Raw genomic sequence first — 10,044 nt, 5'->3', positions numbered from 1 at the left:
TTGGAGGTAGTTGATGACCGTCTCTGAAATGTCCTCATCTGCATCCAGATCCGAGAACACTGCCTGGTCCACTCGGATCCAGCTGTCACTGAGAGAGTAGATGACTTCCTGCCGTGCCAGGTCATGGAAAAGCGGCTGAAGAATAGGTTTCCATCGGGACTTAACCCGCTTAGGGTTAGGCCAGGCCTCATAGGTCCCTGCAGGGGTCAGCGGAAAGTCTTGGTCCTTTTTGGTCTGCACCCTTCTGATGGTCTCTGTGATGAGCGTGAAGTAAGCCCTGGGGATGACAGTAATTATAAGCAGCTCATTCCACAGGGCAGCGGGGTCTCTCCACTGGTCCACCTCCCTCCACTTGATACTTCTTCGGTTGTCTGTGAGACCAAAGAAGCCACTGACATGAACCGGGAGTCCCGTTTCACTCTCCTCTCCAGGAGGGAGAGGTAGGAAGCAGAAAGCGCGACCTGAGAAAGCAGACGTGGCACCGACCTCCTCCCTGTTGATCAGAGTCAGGGGCAAAGCGATGCCAATGGTGGGCATGAACTTCAAATCATCCGCCAAGGAGTCCAACTCGGCACACATTCCTCTGCCCCCCACAGCGTTACACACCAGCCAGGTCATCCACTGAGTCTCCTTAGCCGTTTCATCCTGAGTCTCGATGTTGACCTGGTAGGTGACGCAGGTGATGCTTGAACCGGGAACGCCGTTGTTGTAGCCGTCAGTGGCCTGGCCCAGAGTCTTCAGAGCGTTCGGCCTTTCTAACTTGTCGTCTGTATTTTCCGAGGCCGTTACCTGGAACAACATGCGCTCCGTACCGTCTGACTCGCGCACGTGCAGCGAGATCTTCTGAACGCTCTTTAGAAACAGAAGCACCGTGTCTGCGTCGGCTTTGAAAGACTCAAAGAGCTCCAGAACCTTTTCTTTGTTGTAAATGTTCCCACTGAGCTGTGAGGGCTTCGTGCGGAGAGGAAAGCGGACGAGCGTTCAAAGCTGCCGTCACATATGGTTTCCTCGGAGCTCCCAAACATCCCAGTGAAGGGAGCAAACTGGTCGCTGAGCTCCGTGATCTCCTTGATGTCCGACCTCAGGTTCCAACACTGGCCAGATTCGTTGGCTCCAAACAGGGTCTGATGAGGGTCCAGCATCGCAATCTGGTCTCCGCTGAATATACTTGGAACGTCTGAAATAAAAAAAAAAAAAAAGGAAAATATTTGGTTCCATGTCAATGTTTATTACGTCAACCTAGAATTTTTTCCTGAACCAAACAGGATGAAAACTGAAAAGGAAATTCCAAACAGATCTAGTGTCACTCAGGCCCTCACTTTTTTATTTTATTTAACAGACTTATAATATATAATATATATAATATATAAACACTGATAAAGAGGAAAACCAAATCAATTTTGATGTTTAGTCGATAAAAATAAAAACTAATAAATTGGTAGCTAAGACAAAATTAAATTTGGGACAAAATAATTCACACATTTGTGAGAGTTTTGGAAAATTATTGTTATTATTGTTGCTCAAACATCAGCAGCACAAACAACGGAACTCTGGATTCAACGAGAAAAACGTTGAATCGACTTCAGGAGCCGCTGGTCAACCACGATATTTTGGGACGAGGACAAAAGATAATTATCCTTAAATCCTTTGATAATTCATAGATAATTAAAACACAATAACAACGTGTTTAAAGATACAAATCTGTTCAGGTGTTTAGACGGTGAGTTTGTGATGTGACGTAAAATGAGTTGATTTTGTTTATGAATTTATTTTGGATCAATCGAAATAAAATCACAACTTTTATTAATAACTATTTCGATCAGACAAACTCTGACCAGTGATGTGATACACCGAGTTGAAGCCGATCCCAAATCGTCCAACTTTCAACGGATCCTCCCTCTTCCTGCTCCTGGCGATCTCCTGAATCCCGTTCCAGTCTTCCACGGTGAACACAGCGTCGTTGTAGACGTACAGCGCTGACCCTGTAATGAACATCAATACTTCAATAAACTGGTAAAAAAAAAAAAAAATTTAAATATACTGAGTATGTGGCGTTATTATTTTAGATGCAAAGTTCCTGACAGCTCCAGTTGGAAGTGCGTTACCTTGGTGCTGAGCCATGTCAGGTGACCACAGAGACTCCACTCCGTGTTCTGTCTCATCGTACATGAACTTGACCTCAGTGGCTCCGGCGTCCTCGGCATTTTGAATCAATTCCTTCAAAGGAAAACGAAGACTTAAATCAGATGTTGAACAAACCAACAAACCAACAAACAAACCAACAAACCGGTGTCTACCTTCAGGATCTGTCCACCTTCAGGATACCTCCTCAAAATATCTTTCAAGAACTCCACCAGAGGTGGCGTCGTTTGTCCAAATCTCCCTGCACGGACCAACATGGGTCAATTTAATCTGTGACAAAACCAGTTAGTGAACATCACAGACGCAGAGGTTCGAGTCCCACCTCCTCCTTTAAGGCCTCTTCCCCCCAGAGTCAGACACACCTCTGGACTCCCTGCAGGAACCAGGCTGTGGATCCGCACACTGTCGACCAGCTGCAGCACATGGAGAAGGAGAGGAGGAAGAGGAAGAGGAGGAGGAGGAGGAGGTTGATTTGTTTCTTTTAAAACAAATAATGTAAATAACGTTTAAATTCCTGAATGAATGTTCGACGGCATTTATTGACAAGAGACGATTTTTGTCTTTGAAAGTCACTCAGCAGGAGCTGAACTTCCAGTTCCTCCTCGTAGACACACCACTCCTGCTGCGGCGCCTCCTCCATCAGACTGCAGCACATTCCTAATTACAGCCGAGCTCAGCGGGAAAACACGACGAGCTCTAACGGCGACAGTTAATGAAAATAACTCTGAGTGAACGGTGACTTCTCCTCCGTCGTATTTATCGACTCGATCACGATGGCGACTACGGCGTGACCTTGCATTGTGTACTGGTCGAAGCCTATTTATTGCATGTGAGTTTGAGGGGGGGAGGGGTGCGGGGGGGGGTATTAACGTGGACCACCGCCTGCTGCTGTCCATCATTCCAGTCCTGACACATGAGGTCAACTCCAGTCATTCTAACACTCACACACACAAGAATCTCCCAAGTGTGGGGTCAATAAAGGTAAAATTATTATTATTATTATTATTATTATTATTATAGCTTGTACTGTAGCCATAACTAAACGGATTAAACATTTAAAATAAAATAAATGAAACTCAAGTCAACATCAAAGATTGAAAGAAAAAAATAAAGATAAAACATCTGTCTTTGTAAACATTTGGTGTAAACCAGTAAAGGGCGTACGCCACATGTTGGCGCTCCACATATTGAACCACGGACGAGGACTGCACCGTCGACACAATCAATTCTAGAACATTCTCTGTCGTTGGTTGAGCTGCTAACACATGATGTAGAATAAAGTACTAGTTTATATTTGATTTGTGCATCGCTGATCATCACACACACACACAGACACACACACACAGACACACAGTGTGTTCCACCGTGATCCCAGTCATGGGACACTGACGCCGCGGTCACATGAACAGATGGAGAAGAGAAGACACGACGCCGCGGTCACATGAACAGATGGAGACAAGAGACATTTTCACATCTCAGCTTCTCCCCCTCTGGGGACAGACCGACACTCACCCCTCTGCCGCTGTGACTCAGTCTCTGCTCGTTCACAGGAAGATCTGTGTCTTCGTAGAGCAAACGTTTGACCTCTTCAACAGACGTGGTCGGAGGGACCTGGTAGGACCTGACACCCATGTACTCATGACGCACCGTCACCCGCGGCAACCTGACAATGTGGAGACACAAAAATAAATGTTGGGAAAACTCCTGGTCCTTTTGTCAAATTCTCAGGCCAGATTTAGACGTCGTTGTCGTCGTCGTCTTCATCCAACTCCTGATCAAAATTATAACTTTGATTTTAACCAATATTTTATGGAGAAACCGAAGAAAAAGTCCATTGAAGCTAAACCTGTTTTAGGAATGTTGCTTCTACAGACGCAGCTGAACCGACCTGACGCCACAGTATTGGATTCAGACACTTGATATCGTTATCATCTCCCAGCATGCAATTTTAAAGTAAAACTCTATAAAACGTTAAGTTAAAAGTTAGTACTAGCTGAGGTGACGTGTACTGTGTACAGTGTGTACGACTGTACTCGTCATCTTCACTCACAGACCTTGACATTACATTCACTGTTAATGTAGCGCTAACGGTCACTACACGCTAGCTAGCAGCTATCATCTTCAGCGTACAGTCGTTCTATTGATTGAGGATCAGGTTTGGAGGGAACAGAAGAACAGACACCTTGCTGCGTCCATCTGTTCGTGGTCTCAGATCACAGCTACGTATCTGTTCTATTGAGTGGAGTTTTTAACATAAATGATGAAGCACAAATGTGACGTGAGTGAGTGGTTGATCTGTTGTCTTGATGTGGGTCGAGGGTGTGGGTCGATGCAGGAACACTGACGCGTCATTACCTGCTGATGTCGACGTAGCATCACTGACCAACACATGGCCAGAACAAAAAAAAACAAAATAAAAAAAACACGCACCGCCATTTACAGCACGTGTGTTTAACGAACGTTAAAGATTTTCAGATTCAGTACAACGGTAGAAAATGGAAGCAAAAAAAAAGGAAAATAATGAAAATTTAGTGAGAATGTTGTAATGATCAAAATAACCAGGATTATAGCAAAAAATGTTCAGATATTTTTGGTTTCCAATTGTATAAGATGGACTAGTGTCGATGTCTAATGTTTTCTACTGGTCAGAATATCTGCCCAGTCCTTCATCCATCATTTGCAAAAGAGAGGAAAAAACTACACAATAATTACAGGATAGCGCTTCGCTAACAAATACAGGATATCCTTCCTGTGACCAGTTTTAATGACAGAGTTATCCTGCGTACTGTACCTTTAAGGACATACACACATCCATATATGGTATACAACTAAGAAACTTACAGATTTTTGAGGCCAATCATAATTTGATTAGGTTTAGTAGCCAATCTCTACATCCTACAATCAGGCAGCGCTAAAACCACTGAGACAAGGATACTCACAGTATTTAAAAACTGAAGTGACTCAAGCGAATCGAAATTCCTTACGCACCACTAGAGGGAGCCCAAGTTGCATTCAAAGCATAAACTCCAGTGTACCACCGGTGGTACACGTCCTATATTTTGAGAACCACCGCCGTTTACTACAGAAATAAACAGTTGGCATTTATCACGAGTGTTCATTTGACGACGTGCTATGATCCCGTTAGCGCCCCCTGCCGTGGAGTGATGCCACTGGACTCTCCACAAACACACACCACACTTACATTTTGACCACTTCCATTCAAAGCGGACATTAAACTCACCACGGGTCCGGAGTGGAGGCCATGTCGCTGCCCCAGCAGAGATTCACGGCACTATCTGTGGCACAGGGCGCGGGGATACTCCACCCACAGAGCGGCTGTGGGGAGACAAGAACATCGTTACTTTCCTGGGGGGGAAAAAACAAAAAAACACCTGCCTAAAAATAAACATCTCCCCACGAAGAGTGACGTATAGATCACACTGTCATCAATACAGTTAACATGTGGCAACGCGTCTACGATACGATAACACCGCTGCCGGGTCTTTTTAAATCGCCCAGTCTTACTGTTTATTCCGCTATTCCTTCGACCCCCCCCTCACCTCCTCCCATCCTCCCCACTCACTCACTCACATGTACGGTTCCAGTGCGCGTCGTGGCCGGTCCCCCCACGAAGACGATACATCTCACATCAGGTTATTGTCCCTGTTAACAACAACATCAACAACAATCACGGGTGACACCACCTTTCCGTGAAAACCACACAGCGACTCCTTCAAAGGCGATGTTCTAATTATAATGAATTACACTTGCGCTGGAGAGCAGCAACTGCGGCGGAGAGACGAGAGGGTTCACCCCTGGTTACTTCCGGGTTGTCGGAAATCTGGCCCGGCTGTTTCCACAGTCAAAACGATCGTGTAAAACTGGGTTTTAATCAATCGTGAAGGCGGAATAACTGTTAAAAGGACACGGTATGTTAAGAACTAGGTTGTTGTTGTTATTAAAGCTATACTGTCAAATACTGTACGTGAATAATCAGTACAACAACCTAAAACAAACTATTAATAGCGGTGTTTATTACGATGACCACGGGCTTTTGCCAATGCATGATGGGACATGTAGTCATCAACCAAGACCTAAACCATGATTAAAGGGCCAGCACACTGTCTGAGATGACGAACGTCAACTTTGAAGAGAAGATGCTGAGGCTGATGTGAGGGCCTGTGACCTGACACACACACACACACACACACACACTGCTGTAAACGTGACATCATTCACTCGTCATCCAGAATACAACTAAACACGCTGTTGTGTGGAGTGTTTTGGTTGGGATCTTATTCCTCTGTTCACCTCCTTCTGGACCAAATCCAGTTCGACTACATAAAAAAAAAAGAAAAAAAAACGTCTTGAGAAGTTACCATATTTGTCGGGTTATAAAGCAGCTCACATTTCCTCAGGGCAGTATGTAAATGCCGCATTGAAGAGAGAGAGACAGAGAAAGAGAGAGAGACAGAGAAAGAGAGAGAGAGAGAGGGATTAACTTACAGAGAGAAATGATGAATCTGCAGCAGCATCAGCAGCAACGTGAGTGCAGCAGCATCTGTCCCGTCCGCTGCACCACAGCCCGTTAGATGACCGCATCAACGACAACACTGACCGTCATGAACGCAACATTAAAGAAGGAGAAGAAAAAGAAGAGGGAGGAGGAGGAGGAGAATAAGAAGAAGAAGAAGAAGAAAAAGAAGAAGAAGAAGAAGAGACGGATCTCCGTTCAGATCAACCTCGTCTCAGTGGACCGCTGCCTCCACCTCACGGGTCTCTGTTAAAGACAGAGCAGATGATGGTCCTGATGCTGGGACATGCCCCCTACAGGACAGCCTGGCTCAGAGGACAGAACAAATATACAATAAAACAGAACAGAATAGAAAAGAAAAGAACAAACTACAAACTAAAATACTGAAAATAACATTTACTTGGTTAGTTACTAACCTAGTTGGATAGATAGATTATTTTTAAATAACTAAAATCTAAATCGTTTGTGGCTCTACACTGGTTTAAGTTTGTTCTAAGTGGGCACTTGGCAATAGCAGCAAAGCGACAGTAGATGGCAGCAAAGCAAAACATTCTAATTAATGCCCGTGTTTACGAGACAGCGAGTTCGAGTGCAGTGTCCGCAGCTGACCGCTAGATGTCTTCACAAATCACATTTTACACAGAACAAACTCACGCCGTCACATCGGCCCCGTCGTCGTTATCGTGTTTGCTACGGAATCTACAAACAAATTAATATAAAAACAAACGTAACAAAAACCCGCAGCGATAATCGTAAAAAATCTCAGAACCGTTGGGGAACAATAAACCGTTTGTTGTTTTTTAGGCATACGATTCAGGAAGCGGCTGAATCGATGTAATTACACAACATATTTTATTAAAGCTAATTACTTCTTCAAAGCAGTGACAGATTTTTGGGAATTTATATAAAACAAGTCCAGACGAGTTCAGTAATTGGCCACTGTTGCTGCACAGCTAAACTTTTGTCCTGCGCGTGCGTCTCTGCCATTGTTCACACACGGACGTGCACGCGCGCACGGAGTGTACGGAAAAGTGCTTTTTTTTAAAAAGTTGTGTCAACACAACTTATTTATACAGTGATTTATTCACGATGTTGATTGATCCGAGTTTCACGGTGACCTTTTTACTAAAACGATGTTATTTAAAGAGACTCGTGTCGGTTGATGAAGTTCACAGACCGTTTTTACAAATAAACGATCCTTTGTGTTTGGTCGTATTATATTTTGGTCAAAACGATATCAATATCGTATCGTGAGTGTTTGGTTACGTCAAACACAGAGATACAGGGACATCCTGTCAGACTGAACAGACTGGAGAATAGAACCGACAACCTCGGGGACGATGACGTGCAGATCGACAGATAAAATATTAAAACTCCTCGACAACAAGAGCTGAAAAAAACCCTGTGAACACGAAGTCAAAGTCAGTTCATCCATTAAAAAACTAACGACCGGTCTGAAAACACAGACATATCTGAGAGAATAATAATAATAATAATAATAATGATCAATATTAATATTATTACAACTGTCATCGCAATTGGAAGATTCAGTAACTTTTTAATTTTTTTTTTTTTTTGTTTGTCGCCAGAAAAAGAAAAGGAAAACAAAAACCAACTCCTTTTCCCCGAGAGGACTGACTTTATAATTAGCTGGGCCCCTCCCTCCCCCGCCCTGTCTCCCTCTCTGTGTATCCACTGCTGCTGTTACAGTTGAGGTTGAAGCAGCAGCAGCGCTGACATGCTGATCAGACCGGTGCAAGAAACGCAGCAGTCCCACAACCAGTACCAGTCCCAGTACTAGTACCAGGACCAGGACCTGAACCTGGACCAGGACCTGACCCAGGACCAGCCCCGGGACTAGATCCTCCAGCCGTTCTCTACTTTCGACTCTTTCGACCGAACTCACACTTTAATGACTTTTCCTGTGTTGAACCAGGTAAGAAAACCTCCTGTTCTGATCCAGTTCTAACAGACCGCGGAGTTCGTCTGTGTTTGTTCCGACAGAAGAACGGAGCAAAACAAAAAAGGAACATTTCAACTTTTACACTCGGGGTTTTTGATGCGCGTCCTGCCAAACAGTTCACGACTCAAACTCAGAGTCTCGTTCACGCGCATTCACGTCTTAAAAACGGACTATGTTTGTAAATGACCACAGCCGTGAGGACAGCGGGACAGACGGGACTTCCGGTCGCAGCCACTGATGACATGTTATTCCAGAAGCATCACTGGCTGCAGATCAAACGACCGACATGACCTCCTGACTTCTGACCCCTGACCTGCCGTGAATAAAAACAGTCATAACTGAACTGGAAAGACTTTTCTCTAAGATGGAAATATATGAACAGCCAATGAGACGGAGGCAGTTCTACTTCAAATGTTTCTTCATTAAAATCAGGACTTTTTTTTTTTTTTACAGATTTTTCTCTGGGAATCGAATTGAACCAAATCTCTAATTCTTTACACTTTATATATTTATTCATTTCTATTCAGTTGTACTTGTTTGGTCTCTGTGTGATGTCACGGCTTCATCACCAAGTTAAGGTTTTAACTGGAGTTTGTGTCACAGAGTTTAGATCATCATCACGTTCCTGTTTTACAGTCTCACATTGTTTTTTTGAAATGTAAATATTTGTAAAATCACGAGTATTCTTTCAAATATTACTGTACATAGATTTAAATCGTCAAAGGAATCAAAGTTTTCAGTTTGATTTTCGTCTTTTTGTGTCGTTGTCTCTGCGGCTGCAGCACCCAGAGGCCCAGCAACATGTGGCGGACGCTCCAACACACCTTCTGTCTGTTACTGACCGTTCACCTCATTTACTCAACTCTGGTGAGTCACCGTCACTCAAGGATTTAATTTTAATTTTTCATGTTTTTGAGAAAATTAAAAAAAAAAAATCTGTAAACCCAAATCTGCAGAAAAACATTTCATTTTTTTCATGAGATGTTCCCAAAGGGTGGGTCGGGGCCTAAGGAAAGGTCATGAAGACGTTTCAGTGTTTAGTGTGAATATTTGTAAACACTGTCGTCGTGAAATTCCATCGAAGGGTTAATCATTAGAAAAGGAATTTCTTTGTTAATCATTCACAGTGGACAGTGGAAATGACGCCTGCTGTTATCAATGAGCGGTCGGGGGGGTCGGGGTGGGGGGGTAAAAATCTGATTCAGTCAATCAGAGATGAGTGATAACATTTCTGTTCCCTCCGTCTCCCACGCTCTGCCACTGCACGGCTCTGGGATTTAAACCAACGTCTCCCGGTGACAGTTCTGTCCTGGACGAACGTGTTTCACTCTGAGATTCCAGTCTGTGGTCGTGATGATCCATGTATCGTTGTTGTTGTTTTTAAGGTCTCATAAATGTTTACTCT

General features: G+C 43.9%; 2 protein-coding genes across 3 annotated transcripts in view; one reads left to right on the top strand and one right to left on the bottom strand.

The window, feature by feature from the left end:
• Positions 1–6,778, bottom strand: part of LOC103377614 (sacsin-like) — a 7,794-nt gene extending 1,016 nt beyond the window's left edge. The window contains 10 exon segments of the mRNA XM_025055307.1: positions 1–983; positions 986–1,177; positions 1,836–1,982; positions 2,106–2,217; positions 2,298–2,383; positions 2,465–2,555; positions 3,655–3,805; positions 5,384–5,478; positions 5,734–5,805; positions 6,649–6,778. The exon segment at positions 1–983 is cut by the window's left edge and continues 293 nt beyond it. Of these exon segments, the coding sequence (XP_024911075.1) occupies positions 1–983; positions 986–1,177; positions 1,836–1,982; positions 2,106–2,217; positions 2,298–2,383; positions 2,465–2,555; positions 3,655–3,805; positions 5,384–5,406 (1,785 nt within the window). The 5' untranslated portion in view covers positions 5,407–5,478; positions 5,734–5,805; positions 6,649–6,778.
• A 1,575-nt stretch (positions 6,779–8,353) lies between these two features.
• The window catches only part of LOC103377596 (tumor necrosis factor receptor superfamily member 19-like), an 18,532-nt gene continuing 16,841 nt past the window's right edge, over positions 8,354–10,044 (top strand). The window contains exons 1-2 of one of the 2 annotated variants that reach the window (XM_008308465.3): positions 8,354–8,612; positions 9,422–9,506. In XM_008308465.3, coding sequence (XP_008306687.1) covers positions 9,441–9,506 — 66 coding nt within the window. In that variant the 5' untranslated portion in view covers positions 8,354–8,612; positions 9,422–9,440. Of the gene's footprint in view, positions 8,613–8,638; positions 9,507–10,044 lie in introns of those variants that run through there. The other variant, XM_017032214.2, reaches the window with a different exon arrangement.

The sequence above is a fragment of the Cynoglossus semilaevis genome, chromosome 4 (assembly GCF_000523025.1).
Source record: "Cynoglossus semilaevis isolate Cse_v1.0 chromosome 4, Cse_v1.0, whole genome shotgun sequence".
NCBI classification, from domain to species: Eukaryota; Metazoa; Chordata; class Actinopteri; order Pleuronectiformes; family Cynoglossidae; genus Cynoglossus; species Cynoglossus semilaevis.
The sequence above is the reverse complement of the archived record's forward strand: the minus strand, read 5'-3'. Positions and strand labels throughout refer to the sequence as shown.